General features: G+C 33.7%; 1 protein-coding gene across 2 annotated transcripts in view; it reads right to left on the bottom strand.

The window, feature by feature from the left end:
• Positions 1-22,317, bottom strand: part of RPGRIP1L (RPGRIP1-like) — a 99,194-nt gene that overhangs the window by 55,472 nt on the left and 21,405 nt on the right. For both annotated transcript variants that reach the window (XM_011971925.1, XM_011971924.1), the window contains exons 7-13: positions 18,028-18,133; positions 15,888-16,034; positions 14,527-14,600; positions 7,860-7,999; positions 1,564-1,670; positions 1,206-1,256; positions 239-418 (exon numbers count right to left, since the gene is read on the bottom strand). In XM_011971925.1, the coding sequence (XP_011827315.1) occupies positions 239-418; positions 1,206-1,256; positions 1,564-1,670; positions 7,860-7,999; positions 14,527-14,600; positions 15,888-16,034; positions 18,028-18,133 (805 nt within the window). The remainder of the gene's footprint in view (positions 1-238; positions 419-1,205; positions 1,257-1,563; positions 1,671-7,859; positions 8,000-14,526; positions 14,601-15,887; positions 16,035-18,027; positions 18,134-22,317) is intronic.

Below are 22,317 nucleotides of genomic sequence, written 5' to 3'. Positions count from 1 at the left end.
CTCAAAAAAAAAAAAAAAAAAACAAAACAGAAAACACCCCACATTATTTGTTTTAAAACTATTTATTCTAACTAAGTACCTAGTTATGAGGCTACATTGCAGAGATGTGATATGTTAATAGATTACAATAGATGATAATAGATAATATAACAGGTGATAACATAAGGTATTTAGAAAAGTAAATAATCAGCAGAATATTATAGAAAATGTACCCTCCCCATTTAGTGTATTACATTACCTGATAATCTTTATTAATTTTGTGTTGCAAAATTAGCATGTTTCTTGTCTTTTCCAGCTCTTGTACCGTTTCTGCATGAGTTGCTTGCAGCTCTCTCATAGAGCGTTCTAGATCTTTATTAATTTCACTATCCACTTTCACTAAAAAGGAAAGGTCTCCATTTTTTTGTTCTTTTTGAGCCTAAAATAAAAACATGCTTTATGACTGAAACAAAAATTTCTAAGATGTGATTTTATGAATTAATATAGATGTATCAATAAACAATTCATTGATTCATCAATTTTCAATTCATTAATTGAAAACAGATAGAGGAAGTCCTGATATGATATGCTTCATTCCTGATGGAAAAAATGAAATTTATCTGTTAATCAAATTCGAATATTTGGATAGACAATTGGAACAGTTATAGAGAAATCAAAAAATAGTTTGTTACTTTATAACATATAAAAGAAACATGCACATTTATTTTTATTTCTTCATTTGATTAAAATCTACACCGTGATCTAAAAGGAGTGTATTTTTTGTGTCTTCTTGTAAATAACAGAATATTCTAGAACTAAAAACTATCTTCTTGAGATATTTATAATTCAATATTTTACTTAAAGGGTGTGCATCAAGGTCTCTTAGGGCAGAAAATTGTTGATTAGTTAAATAGTGAAGTAGGTAAAAGTAAAATGTTTGTTATAATTAAAGAAAATGCTTTAAATGAGAGTTTTTGAGGTCTGGTTTAACGTAACTTTGATGTCATTATGAAATATGTACATGCTATAACTAAAGGTCATCTGCCCACTTTCCTGATTCTTAGTAGTGTTGATATGTTACATATATATTTTTAAAGGACATACTAAGTTTCAGAAGATGCAAGAATAATTCATTCTCCAAATGTAAGGGTTACAGATAAGGGTCATCATTATGCTGAAACAGTTGTAAGCAGACATGAAAATCACAATGAATTTCAGAACCTTACCTTTATAAGTAGGAGAGCTTCACTCAATTCATCAGCATTAATATCATTCTCCTGCAATAGATTAAGTAAAAGCTCACAATGAGTTATGAATGGAAAATACAAGAGACATTCCAAGTATTCAAATTATCCTCATGAAACATAAACTGACTGATGCCATGAACTAACAAACTAAGTCTACAAGACGTTCCAGCGCTTCAAAATGTCCCTCTGGAACATAAACTACCTGATAGCTTCAGTTAATAAACTGAGTAATTAATATATCTGTATTCTTTTGCTTTGTAGTATAGTGCTTTCTCTATGCATAAAATATTGAGATAAAAATTCTGAGTTTTATTTCTTAAATAAGGAAATAATTCACCTGGTTGTACAATTTCATGCGTTTTTTAAGTTCATCAAGTTGTTGCTTTTGTTCCAGATACTGTAACTGTAGTTCTCTATTCTCTTGAACAAGTTTTTCATTTTGATCTTAAAAATAGTCAACACAATTGGAAAGGTAAGCAAAAATCAGGTTTAAGAACACATTTCAAATTACTTTAAATCCTGTTACACACCAGTCTTGATCTAGTATTGTTCTGGTCAGAAAGGAAACTGAGCTAGCCCCTCGACAAAGACAGCAGGGGAATGAGGAATAAATGAATACTATCATGTGTCTACCATATGAATCACTTGCTTATCAAAAACCCAAGACATAAGTTCACAGTATTAATATAAGGAAATTGTGGCCTATGGGACTTCAAAGGAATGTTCTATTTAAAATACCTGAGAAAATGTGTTTCTAAATCTATGATTTTTTACTTACTTATTAAGGGTCCTGAAAAGCATGTGAAAAAAAAATTGTCTTTTAGTTTTTTAGTTGATATCTTCGAATTTTATTTTCCCAACTTAGCATATAGTATTTTTATTAAAACAAGGTAACTTCCAGAACATAGTAGGGGGATGAGGGATGAAATATTACCTGTTGGGTATAATGTACATTATTTGAGTGATGGTTACACTAAAAGTTCAGATTTCACAGCTATCTAATATACCCATGTGCACTTGTACCCTCTAAATCTATAATAAAAAAATTAAAAAGGAAATTCTGAATCCATATTTAGTCAACCATACTTCCAACAGGTCTATTACAATAGGAGGAATGGATTCTTAAGCTACGCATGGTGGTATCAACAATAATTCATACGGGTTGGGCATGGTGGCTCATGCCTATAATCTCAGCACTTTGGGAGGCTGAGGCAGGAGGATCTCTTAAGTCCAAGAGTTGAGATCAGCCTGGGCAACACAGGGAGATCCCATCTCTAAAATAAATAAATAAATAAATAAATAAAAATTAGCTGGGCATGCTTGTAGTCCCATCTACTTGGGAGGCTGAGGTGGGAGGATCAGTTGAGCCTGGGGAGTTGAAGCTGCAGTGAGCCATGATTGTGCCACTGCTCTCCAGCCTGGGCAACAGAGCAAGACCCTGTCCCCCCAAAATAAATAAATTCATATGTGCTCTTTATTCACTGAGTTCATGCTACTAATCAGTAGGAATGAACTTGGAGCTAGTGCTAAGAAATGGAATAATGGTTATGCTTGTCTAGGTCCTCAGTTGCTAGGACCCACAAACAGGAGGGTAGGGTAGAATTTAGAAGACAGCAAATTTTTCATAAAGAGACTAATTTTTCACTCCCTGCATTAAACATGTTTAGCTTTTTTTAAAAAAAGCATAATAGCTAGTGAACAAATCCACAGTATTTGATAATCTCACGTTCTTAAGTGTACTCTTTGCTAGAGCTCACTGTGGCACTCAGGTATCCTCCTTTGTTGACTCCCTGTGGACTAACTCTAAGCCGTGTCATCTAAAGTATCTCGACCGATTTCATCCTGCTCTCAACCATTTATGTTTATCATAAGTCTTCAATTTATGATGTACATTTTTGTTTCCTTTTCTTAAAAAAATGAACACATTTGCCAAGAATTCCTTGAACAAATGCATTTGCATACTGACTGCATTTTAAACAAAAATATGTTTCTTTTATAAGGCATTGTGTTCTCAAGCTATAAATACTACATATAAATAAAAATGTTAAATTACACGGTTAGGAAATTTGGATGTTTTTAATGTCACATAATTCTTGGCAGTTTAAAAGTAAAATAATAATAATAATAATAATAATAATAATAATAATAAAAACCTGTGATCCTAGGCAATACGAAGACATTTTAATATCAAGTCTGGCACAGTGGCTCACGTCTGTAATCCCAGCACTTTGGAAGGCTGAAGCAGGCAGATCACCAGGTCAGGAGTTTTTAATGTCACATAATTCTTGGCAGTTTAATAAAATAATAATAATAATAATAATAATAATAATAATAATAATAAAAACCTGTGATCCTAGGCAATACGAAGACATTTTAATATCAAGTCTGGCACAGTGGCTCACGTCTGTAATCCCAGCACTTTGGAAGGCTGAAGCAGGCAGATCACCAGGTCAGGAGTTCGAGACAAGCCTGACCAACATGGTGAACCCCGTCTCTACTAAAAATATAAAAATTAGCTGGGCATGGTGGCACGTGCCTGTAATCCTAGCTACTCAGGAGGCTGAGGCAGGAGAATTGCTTGAACCCGGGAAGCAGAGGTTGCAGTGAGCTGAGATTGCGCCACTGCACTCCAGCCTGGGCGATAGAGTTAGACTCCATCTCAAAGAAAAAAAACATCAAATATACTGTATAAACACTTTTGTCTTATTGATGGAAGGTTAAAAGGTCATCTTAGAGTATAAATTGCTTATATCTAGTTAACTAAAGAAAAGAATATCCAGGCCAGGCGTGGTGGCTCACACCTATAATCCCAGCACTTTGGGAGGTGGAGGCAGGTGGATCATGAGGTCAGGAGTTCAAGACCAGCCTGGTCAACATGGTGAAATCCCATCTCTACTAAAAATACAAGAATTAGCTGGGCATGGTGGCACACGCCTGTAGTCCCAGCTACTCAGGAGGCTGAGACAGGAGAAGAATTGCTTGAACCCGGGAGGCGGAGGTTGCGGTGAGCCAAGATCGCACCACTGCACTCCAGTCTGGGCAACAGAGCGAGACTCCGTCTCAAAAAAAAAAAAAAAAAAAAAAAAAGAAAACAATATCCAAATATTAACAATACTTGAAAATTTTGAAGGTATAGGTTAAATACTTGTCTTTAAACTAAAAATTCAGATGAATAATAAATATGGATTTTTATGAGATAAACTTTTTTGTCAGAGAACAGAGTAAGAACGTGGGACTCTTTATGTTAAGTTAAAACAACATTTAGACAACATGGTTAGGTAACAAAAAGAAGGCAAATATAGTCCGAAGTATGTGAAAACAAAGGTACTGAGGATGATATAATTTCATTCTCTGGCCAGTAAAACATTTTAGGGTTTCTGAGGGTGAGCTAAAGTGTGAAGGACATGACTGTTCCATCTTTATCCAGACATACCGTATTTTGATTATTATTTCTATGTTCTAGTTTTCCTTTCCTTTCAAGTTTTCAGAGCAGGGTTCCTATATGTTATTAGGTAGAAATAAACTTATTTATTTAAATGTTTCCAGCCTTTCCTAACATTTGTTTCAACAACGATATCTCCATTCACTGACATTTTTTAAACAAGGGCGTTATTAGTGGAAAAATAACTTAGTGGGAGAAGACATTACTGAGTACTGGTAACTTACCTTCTACTGAATTTTATTTAGAATTATCCACTACATTTTTCCTTTCTCAAACTGTTTATTTGGGACATAACTCCTAGGTCTTTAAAAAGTACTGAAATGCTATAGTTCAAAGAGGAAATATACTTGCTGAATTATAATAGGCAAAATGAAAGCACTCTGTACAAGATGAAAAATAACCTCTTTACCTTACGATTTGACAAAAAGCAGGTTAGGCTAAACAGCATTTTATTCAAATGAGATAACATTTCACTCTTTTAAAATTATGTTCTTCCAGCACACCATTAATAAGCAGAGTGCAGAGAACAATCCAACTAAACAATTTTCAGAGCGCCTTTGTGCTAATATCTTCAGCTGTGATCAATATAACCATATGCATTATGCTGAATTATGCATTTCAGCTAAAGATAGAAAGGAACTTTCAAAAGCAAGCCCTTAAACACATGCAGTTAATTTAAGCATTAACCAAATGCAAACTGCATTTACATATCCTTCCCCCACAGATTCACACAATCTGAAACTAATTTGTACCTTGAATAAAGAGGTGAGTATTCTCTAAAAATAATTTACCAGTTAGATGAATGACTACAAGAAGCCAGGGAAACATCTTCTGGCAAAGAACACTTGATACATGAGAAGGTAAATGTATGAAGACACTTCAAAGTAAAATTAAACAATTTCAAAATCTGTAATACAAAATGGAACTTTCTAAATATTAAAAGATTTTCTTAAATAGACGGTTACAGTTTTTTTGTGTATTATTTCCCTGGAAGAAATGGTTAAAGGCTGTAATATTTTTCTTATAACCCATTGTAAGATTTCCACAAAGAAATGAAAACTTAAATTCTTAGACTTGTAAATTTGAGGTATTCAAACAAAAATAACTGGAAAATAATAGTTGCATTAAAAGTAAAGATTCCGTTCTAGCAATTTTTCTTTAGGAAATAATTGCATAAATGTGTAAAAATTTGTGTGGAATTGTTTATAATACTTAAAAAAACTGAAGCTATTTAAATATTCAATAGAAGATTGTTAAATAATCCATGTTACAATCACACACTGGAAAACTGTAACAGCCATTATAAATGATTCTGATGTAGATTTATATTAAGGAATGATTTTACAATATAGCAAAAAAAGCATATTATAAAACTATATCATTTAGAAATAACTCTGAAAGGGCATAAATCAAGTATTAGCAGTGATTATTTTGCTAATATTTTGTGGGTTGTGGGATTGATTTTTATAATTTACATACTGGACTTTTTTCACAATGTACATGAGTTATGTTTATTATTAAAAAAATTCCCAAACAATAAAAGAGCCAGTAAAAAAGATGAGGAATAAATTAGATAAATTAAAATAACTTAAGAACTGTAATACAAAGTAAGAACCCTCAGAATTAATTCAACGACAATAAACAGGTCTAACAAAAAAATTATGATTCTACCCCCCTTAAGAAAAGCTTCTTTGCAAAGATCAGTTCAGATATCCAAAAAATAGCAGCTTTAGAATTCTTGATATCTAAGTAAATACAGAAAGCATAGAAATAAAAAAAGTTTACTTCATTTCCTTTCCTTTTAAGAATGAGCAATTTATCTGCTCTTGGAAAAGAGAGAGGGAATATAGAGCACTTCCACTTTTTTTACTTAAACAATAATTTATTGAGCAATTACTAAGGCAAAGCACTCTGTTAGGTATTCGATACTGCACATTAAAGTCAGGAACTGTATGTATTTTTGACATGAAAACTTAAAAAAAAATCCACCAGGTCAGAAAACCTGTCATCACCATTTTATTCCACTCACAGTCTTCTAGAGAAAAAGTCATAAAAAAATCTATCATCAAACGTAGTCACTTGGTGAATAAACATTGCACTAGTGTGTTTCATTGAAATTAAGACTCCATTGATTATGTGTTCCAATTTCAGACTTGTTAAAGTGTAAAAATAATGTCACACTGAAATTTAAAAATGCTACCACTTATAAAATGCAACTCAATATTAGAGATGTTAAAATATGAAAAGATAATGTTCCTTACAGTCAGTGAAATATGGCATTGTGGTCTAAATAAAAACATAAGAATACTAACTAGAAACATAACTGTTTTTTAGTGAGTCTGTATTAAACTTTTAAACATTCTCATGCAACTGAATTGCAAGTGTTCAAAAGGAGCATATGACTTGGTTTATCTAGGGCATGAGCAAACAGATAATGACACTTAAAGCAAATAATTCATTTCCCCTGTTGTGCATTTGTGTGTATATCTATGTGTGTGTAACACAGTAAAATTCAGACTTCTTTAATTATAATTCTTTTACTTCTATGAGATCTGTGACTTATACTGAAACTTATTAGTGATTATTATTTTAGCAGGGGGCACAAAGCTTCCTGGTATTTAAGTTCACTGTCACAGAGCAGAATTAGACATTTCATCAGAGATTTTCCCTATTCGAACTCTCAGAACGGCAAGCTACTATTTCTGCCAATCTCTGTCATCTTACACTAGTGTTTTTATGCCATTACACTTGCCACCACCTCACATATTACATATTTATTTAATTGTTTTAGTTTCTTCCTATTAAATTTATATTTCGTGAGGGAAAGACCTTTGTTTCTATTCATTGCTGTATCCCCAGAAATTAGAACAGTGTCTAGCACTAACTGGTGCTCAATAAATACTTGTTGACTGTTGAGTAAAGAAAGGCTTAGAATTTAGGAAAATTGAACAATTAAAAACAACCTAAATAAGAACAGCTATGAGAAAAAGCAATTCTTTTGGCATATACACCAGGCCGAGTATGAGAAATTTTGAGCAACCACTGAATTCATGAGAGTGGATGACTGTGTTTGCCCCTCACACATCGCAGGGTGAGTGGCAAACAGTAGGCACCAGAGTAAGTACTGACTGATTCAATGAAGAAACATTAGATGTCTGAAATGAGAAAGGCAGTGGTTATTTTAAATGTACCTCTTTCAGTTTTTAATCTGTCAAGGATTTCAGTTTTGTCTGTTAAGTCAGACTTCAAGGCAGTCTCGAGCTGAGCAATCTGTACTTTCAGCTGCTGCTCCTTTAACTTCCATTGCTCTTCATGGGCAGCACTGAAGGCACTGCAAAACACACGTGACATGCAACGAAAGCTTGGAAATCAGCTTCAACCGAAAATAATAAAGAGAAAAGCTTTTAGTGGCACAGAGACCACTGTCATCATGTCTTAGGAATTAAGTAAACATATGCTGGTCTGCTGCTGTTGAAACCAAGGCGCCTTTCTCAGGCTGCGGTTAGGGAACATGAAAGAGTTTGTGGGATGAGCAAAGGAACTGGCCTTAATTTAGAGCTCTAAAGTCAGAAAAGCTGGCAGTGTGCAGCTTTTGTGGGACTAGTAAAGGAATTTAGATACTGTACATACTCCAGAGGAATCCACAATTCCAAACCTCAGCAACTGACATCGTACAAAACCATTCTCTCCCACATACAAACCTCTTAATACAGAGAAAACGGACTTTCCACCTGATCTTTAATTCTGTGAAACTTTTAAAGAGTCTGTGATAATAACATGTTCACAAAATAATGGCCACAGAATGATAGCATATTGAAACGAAGTAGTGATAATACAGTTTTTGATAAAAAACAAAAAACAATAGGCTAAAAACAGTTTTAGTTGTAACACATGATTGGAAAGAAAACCAGTGCTCTGTGCCTGATAAGAATGATGAAAATAGAATTACTATTCCCCAATAAAAGTACAGCAGTTTAAAACATGGTTAAAATTTGCTAATGATCAAGACCCAGTATATTAGAAGAAAGAACCGGTTGAAAAATAACTAAGCGATGCACAGAAAGGATACCACAAACATTTGTTTATACCAGTGATTCCTAAACACTGACCGAAGTACTGGTAGTAGGCCAGCTGCAGTAAGGACACTTAGAGAGATTTTAAAATGAAGATTCCAGGGCCCAGGTATTCATATTTTTATAAAGCTCCCCAGATGATAGCCAGGTTTTGGAAAAACTGGTCTTGATCTGAATTTCAGCAGAAAACCATTATCTGTGAAGCTTGATATGACTGAATAATCATGAGCAGCTTTGACCATTCTAGTTATTTTAAGCCCAGTAAATACAACAAAAACTTACAAAATCTGGTTTTATACTGATGATGAAGTAAATGGAAAAGAAACATATTACTGGAAATTGCCCTTAATGTTGCTCCCATTTTTTATTCCAACTGAAACTGTTGCTTCAGTTTTTATTCCAAAAAAGATACTTTTCTGGGAGGCACAGCTTTTCAAAAGAGCAAAATTGTGTATTCATTTCACATTTTGAATATTTTACTGCCTTTGAGATAACATGACCTTGAAAATAAATGGAATTCTGGAAGCTTCCCTAAATATGACATCTGTTTCTTCTATTAGGGTTCTCATTTCACTTATGGAACCTTAAAAAAATATAGAATCTATATACCAATTATTTAAGTTGATTTTATCAAAGGTACAATGACCTAGACTTAAATGAAATCCAAATAAAATATGCATTTTAAATACTAAATAATTTTCCTTTTTATGTTTGTTTTTAAAATAAAGAACAAATATAATTTCTATGTATGGCCAAATTGTATATATCAAACACATCCATATATATGCATGAATGTGAGTACATCTATGTGTGTGTATATATATGTGTGTGTCTGTGTGTGTGTGTGTGTATATGCATGTGTCTTATTTTATTAAAAACATGTACCACCCGGAAAAAAAATTAGCATGATGAAATAGGCACAACTATACATTATATCAGATGCCAAAAATTAGAAACAGTAGTGTTCCAATAGCATTAGTACCAGCGAAAAGATCACCAACAGCTAATCTGGCAGAAACATCAGAAGCTGTATGTGTTTAAATTAAGAACAATTTAGCAGCCTGGGTTTTCCAAACCCACAAAATACTAGTGTAAATCAGCATAAGTCAATCTGAATTTAGTCCACTGCTATCTTCCCTCTAAATTTAGGATTACATTCCACTGGAGTTTCATGAGGAATTCCTTTTGAATTTACTGTATTCCTCTATGCTTAGAGCCATCTGTGTAACTATAAATGGTGAACCACATCTGGCTCCATTTTCTTTGTAAGGGCTGTGTACATGATTAAATCTGCGTATGAGAACAGTCTTTGAGAACTTTTTATTCATGAAAATGTTTTCGTATATTGCCTATAGTGAAAACTGAAGTAGGATCATAGTCTTTGTACACATTTCACTGTTATGTGATGTTGCAGGACTGATCAAATGTCAGCCTGCAGTGGAATGCCCATTGCTGCTTGTGGTCAACGGCATGTCCACCGGCAGATATGGGTCAGCATACTGTAAATACACACCCTTGATCAAAAACATGATAAAGATCTAAATAAAGCCAAAGAGTTCATCTGCTTCCTAAGATCTTTCCTCTTACAGAAGAAATTCCATTTGTTCAATGTTCAAGGGCATCCTAATGTGAGAGATAGGAAAGAACAAACTCTAAATCATCCATAAAGAAATCCATAGTGGCCAGGTACGGTGGCTCATGCCTGTAACCCCAATGCTTTGGGAGGCTAAGGCAGGAGGATGGCTTGAGCCCAGGAGTTCAAGACCAGCCTAGGAAATATAGAGAGATCCCACCTCTATAAAAAATAAAATTAAAGGCCGAGTGTGGTGGCTCATGCCTGTAATCCCAGCAGTTTGGAAGGCCTAGGTGGATGGATCACTTGAGGTCAGGAGTTCGAGACCAGCCTGGCTAACATGGTGAAACCCCATCTCTACTAAAAATACAAAAATTAGGCAGGTGTGGTGGCATACACCTGTAATTCCAGCTACTCAGGAGGCTGAGGCAGGAGAATCGCTTGAACCCGGGAGGCAGGGGTTGCAGTGAGCCAAGACCATGCCACTACACTCCAGCCTGGGTGACAGGGCGAGATTCTGTCTCAAAAAAAGAATTAAAAAATAATAATAAAATTAAAAATTAGACAGGTGTGGTGGCACATGCCTGTAGTCCTAGCTACTTGGGAGGCTGAGGTGGGAGGATTGCTTGAGTCCAGGAGGCTGAGACTGCAGTGAGCTATGATTGCGCCACTGCCCTCCAGCCTGGACAACAGAGCAAGATCCTGTCTCTCTCTGTCTTTTTTTTTTTTTAAGTCACAGGTACTTTATTTAGGGCCCAATGAAAATTAAATTCATATTCACATCAGGATATTTCACTTACTGAAAGAAGATGATGCCCCAAATATACTTGGGAGTTTGATTTCTGGGAAGCATAAGCTGCTCACATTTGATCACATGAGATTTTATGGTTTCTAGAAGGTTACAGGGCACAGATGCTCACTTTATGGAAACAGAACACAGAGAATCTATGGGTGTCAGCAGTGCTCTTTTACATTTTGAGAAGTAGATGACTATCACATCATAAAAACTTGATCCACCCAATTCTTAAAAAGGTTAATATCATCTTAAAAACTAGATGAATACCTTTTTAAAATAGACATATTAGGGTCTCTCAAGAAGTTAATACCTCAAAATCACATTCAACAGATTTTTTTAGATCCAGTCTCAAATTAACTGAATCAGAGCTGGATGGTATCAGGGCAGAGGGAAGGGTGCAGATGGATAGACAAAGAAGCTCTGAAGAGGTGGTGAAACCTACATTTTAATAAATTTTCCAGGTTATTCGCATACATTATAGTTTAGGAACCATTGCATTCATCAGTTACATGGCCCCAACACTAACTAACTTCAAAAGTGAAGCACAGCATTACCAAATTATAGCATAATTATATAATACTGTATTACATACCACAGTATAGAGCTTCTCTCTGACCCGAGAGAAAGATGTAATTGCCAAAAATGTATTCTGAACTTTTAAATTGAACATTTCTTAAAGTTATACTTATTTCTTGGCAGTGTATCAAAAGTGTTTTGGCATATTAAAAAAGGCTCATACTAAAAAGTAACATGAGGGTTTTATCTTCCCAGATGATTTTCTAATATGTCATATGTCAAGTAATAAACACATTCAAAATTTCATTTGAAAAAGGAAGATGAGAATGCAATCTGCAAATCATATTTTTCTCCTGAAAACTAGTCAATTTTGAATAACAAACAAATGCTGTCCTTTTAAAAACATGTTATCGTTATGACTAAGCAAACAGGGAGTATGTGTAGTTTTTGATGAACATTAGTTGTTGGCAATAATGAATAACAGTGTCATGAAACAAAAGAGCTGTAAAAAATCTCAGAGACAATGTCGACTTTTGTTGAATTTCCCCAACTATATTTCTAAAACGTATCATATATTTCAAAAACACTATATTAGAGAATTCTGTAGTTCTGTCGACTATTATGTGTGTTTGCTGGGTTTTGTGCTTATGCGACATTAATTCTTCTTTTGACATTAAATGTTTTGACACTCATTACACACATTTACTTGCATATATCTCACATAAACTTCACGTGTGAGCAGCATAATGAAGTCTGCTTTTAGTGTGACAGGAAAAAAATGTTAGCGCAAGCATAAAACATTGAAAAAAAAACGCTTCAAATTTATACTCTTAGATCATCTTCTAATATGGAAAGATAAAGTTTTATGGTGGGAAAGTAAATATGAGAAAAACATGACTTTCTCAAAGTTTCATCTATACATTATTCCCAGCTAAGTTCGATTTTTTTTATTCCAAGTAAGTATGTTCAGTAAATTTTCAAACTGGGGAGAAGTAGAAAATTTGGAAGTAATGGCCATATGGCACTATTTTCTTCTATTTGGACTATGTAAAATTATTTGAAATTACAAGATACTGAAGATACACGTAAATCAGTAAGAATTTCTGGATTTATAACAGTTCTGTTATTCCATGAATGTTTCCCTTCCGCATATACAATTTGCCAATGCAATTAAAATCAGAGAGATAGTAAAGCATAACAAAAAAGAATTCAAGTTTTAGAGTAAAAAAAAATCTGGGTTTTCGTTCTAAACTACAGTCTCAGCAATGCTGTGTGACTCTGCACGTCTTAATTTTTCTGGAATCCCAATTTCCTCATTTATAAAAGAGAGATGATATCTTCTCTAATAGGGTGCTGTACAATTTGTATACTGACATTTAAACTTTTCAAACACACGTATGATTTTAACTGGTGTCTGAACCTACTGTTGGTAACCCTTAATATAGTGAGTCACTGTACAAAGATAGTCCCCACAAGTAGGTAAATAACATAGATGATACAAACTACTGAAATAATGCCTACGTTAATTTACGTAACTTTCCCGAAGTAAATCAAAATAAAAACCTATCCCCACACTCCTTGGGTATAATTTGTTTAATTTATAAAATGTAAATTTAATTTATTAAAAATAAGACAAAGAGCTAAAAAGTTAAAGATGCACAGATGCACTTGTAGCTCAAATGGTTATTTTCTGAGGTTTCAGCACATGACCAGTAGAAGTAGCTGTTGAATATCAGCTATAACATATGTATTTAAGTATATATTACATTTGCTTTCATGTAAACCTGTATTTATCATTTATCAGTATCATATACTAAAAACACTTAAAATTACATACACACACACACACACACACACACACACAGAGAGAGAGAGAGAGAGAGAGAGAGACAGAGATCTGTATCACTTAACCAAACTTAGATGTGGAGTATGATTTTGTTTCTAATATTACCAGAAAGGACTAATTTCTAAAATACCATAATTATGAAGTAGATTAAGAAACAAAATTGAAGCAGCCCTTTAAAATGTACCTTGAGATAAAGATGCTTGTGTTTCTCTTTATAAGGAACAGAGACAACTGTAAGTGAACACCTTTGTTTTTCCCTAACAGAATAACTCTCAGTTAATAAGCTGGGGAGTCTAGGAAAGAGACCAAAAGAGGTTCAAATACAAGCTCTATTACTTTATACATTTAAAAGGTATGGGCTGGGCACAGCGGCTCACCCCTGTAATCTCAGCACTTTGGGAGGCTGAGGCAGGAGGATCACTTGAGCCCAGGAGTTCAAGATCACCCTGAGCAACATAGAAAGAATTTGTCACTAGCAAAAAATTTAAAAAATTAGTCTGACATGGGGGCATGTGCCTGTGGTCCCAGTTACTCAGGCAGCTGAGGTGGGAGGATTGTTTGAGCCCTGGAAGTTGAGGCTGCAGTGAGCCATGATTGTGCCACTGCACTCCAGCTTGCATGACTGAGACACTGTCTTGAAAAAAAGAGGTAGGAAGTGCCTCTTAATGTTACTTAAATTGCTTTATCTTCCTTGTTTGCAAAATGGGAATTTATAATACACACATTTCAAGGTGCTGTGAACAATTTATAACAATAAATGTAGAGTATCTAGCATGCTGTCTGTTAGTTTATAGTTAGTGTTCAATAAGTGATGGCAGTTTACTGGCAACAAAGTGATATGGTTTTCTTAGTAGTAATAGGCTACTGCTCAGGTTAAACAACTTATTACCAATGTCTTTAAAAAGCTTGTATTTCCTTTATAAAGTTTGTATATTTCTTGCTATCATTTGTTGCTAATTCTTTGATCAACATGATCTAGTCTGACAACAGCAAATGCTTTCATATAAAAGAGCTCAAACAAGACAATGAAAGAACACATGGAATCATGATTTACCTGTCATAAAGTTTATCATAGTTTTCCTTTAAAAGTTCCCGTTCCTTTTCTAAATCATTAATTCTATCCTGCAGCTAAAATGAAAATAAAATTACATGTTAAGTAAATATTACATAAAACTACTTGGGGGTTAAAAAAAAACATAAAAAACTCTATATGAGAAGAGGTTAACATGTTTTAATCTCGATTGCTAAATGGTAGCTGCTAACCAGACCACTTATATTGTCTGCATTTAATTCAGCACTGATTCTAAGTTGTTAAATAAACATGAAATTAACATTCCTGTTTTAATTTAGTAGAAACGTACACAGTGCTTTATGCAACATGTGCCAGAAGTCAGTAAAGAATATGTTAAGAGCTTGCTAAGTCCCGGGAAACATAATATTTTTTACTTTTCACCATGATAACTTCTGTCATTATATTCATTTTGTATTAATTTACAATTGGCCCATAAAAAATTAAAAGGATTAAATTCTTTTTAGGTTCATGGTTCAACTGTGTTGTTAATCACAATTTACTCTGAAGATACAATTTCTCACATTATCTGATATTTATAAATAGCCACTAACACATTTTGTGAATAAATGAATAAACAAAGTTATATACTATTTTAGCCCATGAATAGTATTTTCAGAAATAAATGGAGTAATAATTACATCTCTATGACTAAAACGTAGATTTCCGTACTCTAGCATTTATTTTTAAGTTTTATTCATAAGTATATTTTGCAGTCACAACTTTTCCCTGTGGATCAGAGTACTCTTAAACTTTACTTCCATTTTCAAAATTCTCTTTTGATGCTAGTATGAGACAGTAAAGGATTCTCCCAAGATCAGAATAGAATGCAGGCATCTTATTTCTCTTCCATTCTCCCTGGGAACAAACTTAACAGGCTACAGAAAATACTACGATAATAGGAAGACGAGTTTTCAAACAACTCCCTAAAAAAAATTAGATAATTTCATAAAATTACTGATAATGCAGAATACAACAGCCATCTCCTCGGAAACAGATATAGTACTGTTATTTTGTCTTAGCATCTCAAACGATTAATAAGCTGTTATGGTTGAGAAAATTAAGTTCCATAGGTAATCTGGTATCAGTTTCAAAATGCTGGTTTCATTTTACCCAAGGATCTTTAATCCTTTGGGTAAACAGTGGATCTTGCCACATTTGCAATACAGTTAAACACTGATTTGCCATTCATATACTAACTACTATATTTTACTGTGCTCAAAACACCATGTATATAGCTCATAATTTTAAATAAGTAAAATTTTGAAATGTCTCTATTTTAGTTTTTCAAAACAGTTACCAAGAAGTTGTAATGCAACAGATGGCTAAACTCTTTGGGAGCTTACCTCTTCTATTCTTCTTTCAGAAAACTTCATAGAATGTAACTGTTTCTCAAGACTGCAGCATTTTAAACGCTGCTCTTTAAGTTGCATGTTTAGCTCATCCCCATTCGCCATCAAAGCATCGTGGCTGATTCTGAGAGTTCTTTGCTTCTAAAAGATAAAAAGAACATCTTTTAAACATTATTTTTGGTTATGACTAATCATTTGACTAAATGATTATAATTCTATAAGTGAATTTACTCCTGAAGTTCACCTTATACAGATTATTTTTTTTACATAACAAATGATGTGTATGGTGCTACTTATCCGTAGGAGACACTCTGAACATGTGTGTGACATGAGGAAGAAAGTACAAGGTTATGTTAGCATAGAGTCACATACTTTATTTTCCTCTAGTTTTTGACTTATTGATGGTGACCAGCAAGTAAATTCATTTTAACAATAACTTTTTTCTTCTTTTTGCTGTGGTTACATTGGTTGGACGTGCTGTCTAAAAATGCTGTAGCATGGGTCAAAAATGCTGACCACAGATTTGAAATGAAAGGATTCGCCGCCACATCGTATAAATAGCCTTGGATGGTTAGCTTTTAATTTGCATACAATTAAGTTAAAATTTCCAATTTAGTAAAATTATGAACTTTTCTTACTTTTTAAAAAACGGTCTATTTATGACCATGCTGTAAATTCAATTTTATATACTTTAATGTCACATAAGTTTTTTTAAATAAAAAAGGTAATCACATTAAAGTCTTTTCATAGAGACCATATAACCATAACATGCATTGCCTCACCTGCTAACTAAAATCTCTCAAGTCCTACTGAAGTTTTTCTTCACTCATTTAAATGAAACATGGCTATTGAGCCATTCAGGTCAATTTCCGTTAATCTTGGTATTATTATAGAACAGTATCTTCAGCCATTTTCTTCTAGGCTCCACACTTCACTGAGGCTGTTGGGTTTAACCTCTCAATTTTTTACCCTATGTCAGCTTCCAAAAGAGCTGCCTGTACCACAGCAGACACCTATTATTGTTGGTATTTAAACTAATACCTGGGTTCACTGTTAAATAGAAATCAAAACTGTCAAAGTGATAAGAGGATGTAAAATCATTTTTCAATTCCTTTCTTAATTCTTAATCTTGGAAATGGCTTTTAACCATAGGGATTTTTAAAATTTCCTTCTTCTAACATCTGTAAATAGCACTATCATTCTCACTCTCTAATCAGTCTCCTCTTTTACAAACTCTCACATTTATGCAGAAGTAATTACCACTTGGCATTTAAAGAGGTTCCTGCAGGATGGAAAACAAAATCCCCAGAGCATGGCTGAAAAAGACTTAACTATTGAATTCAACAGTGAATTTAGGCTTCAGATGACCCTTTGCTTTGCATCAATCTACTGCTCTCCTTGTCTCGGGACTTCAAAGAAAGTATTACTTCACATAAATTCTGTTCAACTGGAATGTCTTGGAGTTCATTAATTCCAGAACCTATGTTAATTATGCAGTGCCAACAAACAGAAGCCCTCAAATGGCATATTCCTGTGGGGTCATAGTCCTTATTGAAACAACCATGGGCATAAAGAACCCCAAGTATTGTCAACCTGAAAGGTTAAGGTTTAAAATAAATACACTGATAGTTGACATTAAGAGTAATCAAATATTTTGAGGTAATGGTAGTGACCAAAAAAGAAAAAAAATCCAAATCAAAAAAAGTTTTAACAGAACATGATTACTGACCTATTCATCACTTTGGTCTATTGCCAATAATTTTATAAATGCTTAAAATTGAAGATATATGCAAATATAGCAAAACTTCAGTGCTATGTGTCCATAATAAATTCAGATAAAAGGAGTTAAAAATAAATTTCCTTGGTAGATGATTTATAATAAATATGTTTATTATTTAAGATGACACAGATATTTATAAAAAGTCCAAGCAGTTAATTATTTCTTTAGTACTTGAGTTATAAATAATAAACAATATATTAAGGGAAAGGATACACATTTGTGAATACAAAGAACAATCTTTAAAAATTACATTTTAGTGTTATGATCATTCGATGTTTAAAAAAACAACTTGAAAACTACTTTTGAATCCTTTGCATCTCTGTAACAACGTAATGAAATAAATTATCACTGTACCTCTTGAAGCTGAATAAATTTTCCTTCCATTGCCGAAAGAGCATTGCTTTTCTCCACTAGCTGTTTATGAAGCTTAATCATTTCTACATTGTCCCGAATATTTGACCTTCAGAGTTGTATTTAAGAAAAAGAGAGACAGAAGTAAAAAATGCATGTTAGAAGAAAGAAAAGCTATGGCGGAATCGCAATTTTTCAATTAATGCTACACAGAAAATATTTATATACTTGTACATCAGTCAATGAAGTTTTTGGATTATTATAAATGCAGGACAGATTAATTATTTAAAACAAACCAATAATCATTCCTGAACTTTAATAACCTCGAACTCACAAAGTTTGAAGGGAGCCCCCCAAACTTCATGACTATGTTACCTCTACAATTGATAATATGGATTTAAAATCATTTTATAGGATCCTGAAAGATGGCACAAAAACACGATAGTTTTTAGTACATCAATGATACCATTACCAAACTTCACACTTATTTTAAGGAGGACTATCATGCTACTTTTCCCTAAATGAAAAATATGCAATACAGCCATTCATCTTTCTACAACTCTCTCGATACAAATGGCATCATAAGATTACCATTTATTGGAGTTTCCTCTTGGAGTTTTAAACTTTTTAAAATATTTGCAAAAAAAGTGACCTAGCATTTTACACTAATAATACCCAAAGCTGGCATTTAAATATGTTGCAGATGTGCCTTTAGCTGTAAGAGATCATTTGATGTCCACAGGGTATACAGAAACCTTATATGTTACAATACTATTTTGTATTTTTCCTACTGAGATTAAAGCAAATGTAGAATTTAACAGGAAGATCTAGTTAAAGGTTAATCATAGATCTAAATGAGTACCTGTTTTCAAAAGGCATTTATTTTCTTGATGGAGAAAAGTTCCATAATTTAATACATTTTTATATTTAAAAATATTTTGTTAATTTTGAAGTTTCATTTCAGAGTTCACTTTTAGGAAAAATAAATGTAAAAAATTTAAAATCAGAGTTCAATATTTAAAGAGACTTTACTTTTAAAACTTATCTAGTTTACACATATTGGAAAAATTGTCATAATGCCCTACTGGAACCAGAAAATGGACTACAAAGCTCACACATCTGTAAACCAGCTGAGGACTTGAAATACTTAATTTTCCTCTTTGATATTTGAAAGTTCATTGTATTTTGGCATCGGACAGTTAGTTGTCCTCACACAGAAGATAAACAAGTTCATGGATCCGAATCTTGCCCAGGGTACAGTCTTAACATAATGTTAAAATAATTATACATCTAAAACATGTAATCTAGTAGTTCTGAGCACATATTCAACAATATACTCACTATTATTCACTATTACCTTTAGTCACTAAAAATACAATATATATAATACAAAGAGAAAAATATATCTTAAAGTCTAAAGAAAATATTATTGTTTTCATATTTAGAAGCCAAAATATAATTTACTTATTTGCCCCAGCATTACTTTGTTTGACCACTCAGCAGTGAATGACATTTATTGATATGTAAGGACAGAATGTGATTCAAATAATTTAAAATCTTTTCATATACTTCCAGTTGTCTCTGATATTTTATTTTTGTTTTAAAGTATGATAAAATTTTTTTTTTTTTTGAGATGGAGTCTCGCTCTGCTGCCCAGGATGGAGTGTAGGGGCGCGATCTCAGCTCACAGCAACCTCCGCCTCCTTGTTTCAAGAGATTCTCCTGCCTCAGCCTCCTGAGTAGCAGGGACTACAGGCGTGTGCCACCATATCCAGCTGATTTTTTGCATTTTTAGTAGAGACAGGGTTTCACTATATTAGCCAGGATGGTTTCGATCTCCTGACCTCATAATCCACCTGCCTCGGCCTCCCAAAGTGCTGGGATTACAGGTGTGAGCCACTGTGCCCCGCTGCAGTATGTTGATATTTTTAAGATTCAGATATATTTGAATAATAACCATTAATTAAAGTAACACAGAATTAAATCTCTATAATCCATTCAAGCACATAGGGTGACAGAAATAACAGTTTTAATTTTAAATTTTTTTCGTAAGGCAAAAACCAGTAAGCATATATCAAAAACTTTCAGTGGTTTAATTGGTGGGTGCTTTCCTGAATATTTTCCTAAACTCCTTGGAGTTTAAACTTTTCAAAATACTGCCAAAAAGAGCGACAGGTCATTTTAAACTGGTAATGCCCAACAGGTGGGCATATATACAACTTACGTAGTATTTAGAAAATAGCAGTAATGTACTTTAAACAATACCTTAAGTAACAATGTGGTATAATAATGTACTTTAAATAAAAAGTCAGTTTGCTGCAGAGTACATCTTTCCAGGGACAATGCTAAACTTGTAAGTCTTTAATAATTACTTTTATGTATCAGTTTTAGGGGCTTTATTATTATGACTTTATATTTTTTTCATGTAACAATGAGAAGAGGATAATCTGTTAAACTAAAAGTGCTAGGTCAGTGATAACATGAAAGTTCAAATCAGCAATGTGATAAATGTGGTCTAGCCTTTAAGAAGATGTGCAATAAAAATTACCTCAAACCCGACAATCAAATCAACATTTTTATATAGATGAAATATGGTACAAGAATAATGGGGGGAAGTAAGAGAGAAACAGGGAGGGAGATGACACAAAAAGATGACCAGAAATGTGAGAAGGATGCTGTAGGCAAGATGGAGCTAGGGTGCATAGCTAAGTGACCAGTCCTAGACCTCTGTGTTTGTGGAGGAAGGCCTCAGGTTGGTCTTTGAAGAACAGACTTAGGGCTAATTTTATGAGTAATATTTTAAGTGACCTCCACACAAGACTTTTTTGCCCTCTTCTACACACTACAACAGGAACACCAAATCTTCAGGATGAAGACATTCTGACAGAAAGAATAATGCATGGTAAAAACATTCAGACATTCAGATGAACTCTGACAGTCATGTACCAAATCATACATGCTGCATTACACATGGTGAAATGATCTGCAAACAGATATCAAGCATACTAATTAAGTGCTTTGTAAAAATAAATTTCTCAAAATTTTCATCAAGGATTTTGAAAAAGCCAGGAATGATTAAGTTGGAAAATGCAGTTTCTTTTCTTTTTCCTTTTTTTTTTTTTTAAAAAAAAAAACCATGATTTAGAATTATGATCAAATCTTATAAAACTATGAGAAGAGTTGTTGGCCCATCTCTAGATTAAAAACAAACTGAAATAAATTAGATTTTATGTAAAAAAAAAGTAATCCAGCTCAACAACCTGTGTGCCAAGTTTCTCTCATATAATTTGAAACAGTCAAGCAATAAACTCTGAAAAAGGAATTTCTAATGGAAGCCTTGAAAACACTTGACTCCAGCTTTGCTACTGGGTGCCATAATAAATCCAGAAACCTAAAACCTCAGATACACTGGAGAAGTAAAAACTTTCAGCGGAGCTATGTAATGTATAGTCTGATATGAAAGCTTAAGAAGCAAAAATCTTTGCTCCAGTGAAAGTTTCATATAGTTTATTCCCCAGGCATTCAATTCCCCTCCCCTACCTTTTGCCAACATTTCATTCCTTGCTACCGTATTATGAAAGCTAAAAAACGCTTCTTGAAGTTTTGAGATAAAAATGTCATAGTATTTAACGTCATTTAGAAGAGAAGGCTTTAAAACACAGAAGCTAGGCTATGAGATTCTGGGAAGTAGTTAGGTCAAATATTTATGAGATAGAATGGACAGACTGTTTTTGAGTAATAGTTACAGGCTGCCCAAATTTTGGGCATAAGGTTGAAAACAACCTTAGGGTTAAAAAAAGCGCTCTAGATTTTCTTTTCAAACAGTGGCAGACATTCTGTAGCTGTATTGTTGAAGGAAATGTAGGTCATTCATAGTTTTTATTAGGGATACACAGATAACAATCACCAGCAAGGCTACCCCCTAGGACTAGGGCTACAGAAGGCTGCTAGTAAGCCGAATAGAATAAGCTTCACTGAAATAGCTGAGCAAAGTCTATTTGAAAGATAATGATTTTGCTCAAAATTGCTACTTGACTTCACAGGTGAAAACAGTGCTCTCTGATTTAAGAATGCTCAAAGGAAAACCACTGTCTGTGTATGTTTACTTGCCTCTGAATCATTACTTTCCTGTGGTGTTGGGTCAAACTATAAATCAGAACTTAGTATTTTCTTACTCTTACCACCCACAGGAATGGAGGGGACAGTTTTGTCAGCTCTCTACATGCATAAAATCACACTCAGTGGAAGGGCACTCCCAAAGGCTGGTTGGGGACAGGACGAACTCAAATCCTG

This window comes from Mandrillus leucophaeus, unplaced genomic scaffold, assembly GCF_000951045.1.
Source record: "Mandrillus leucophaeus isolate KB7577 unplaced genomic scaffold, Mleu.le_1.0 Scaffold125, whole genome shotgun sequence".
Taxonomy (NCBI): domain Eukaryota; kingdom Metazoa; phylum Chordata; class Mammalia; order Primates; family Cercopithecidae; genus Mandrillus; species Mandrillus leucophaeus.
This window is presented reverse-complemented; position numbering and strand designations above follow the sequence as displayed.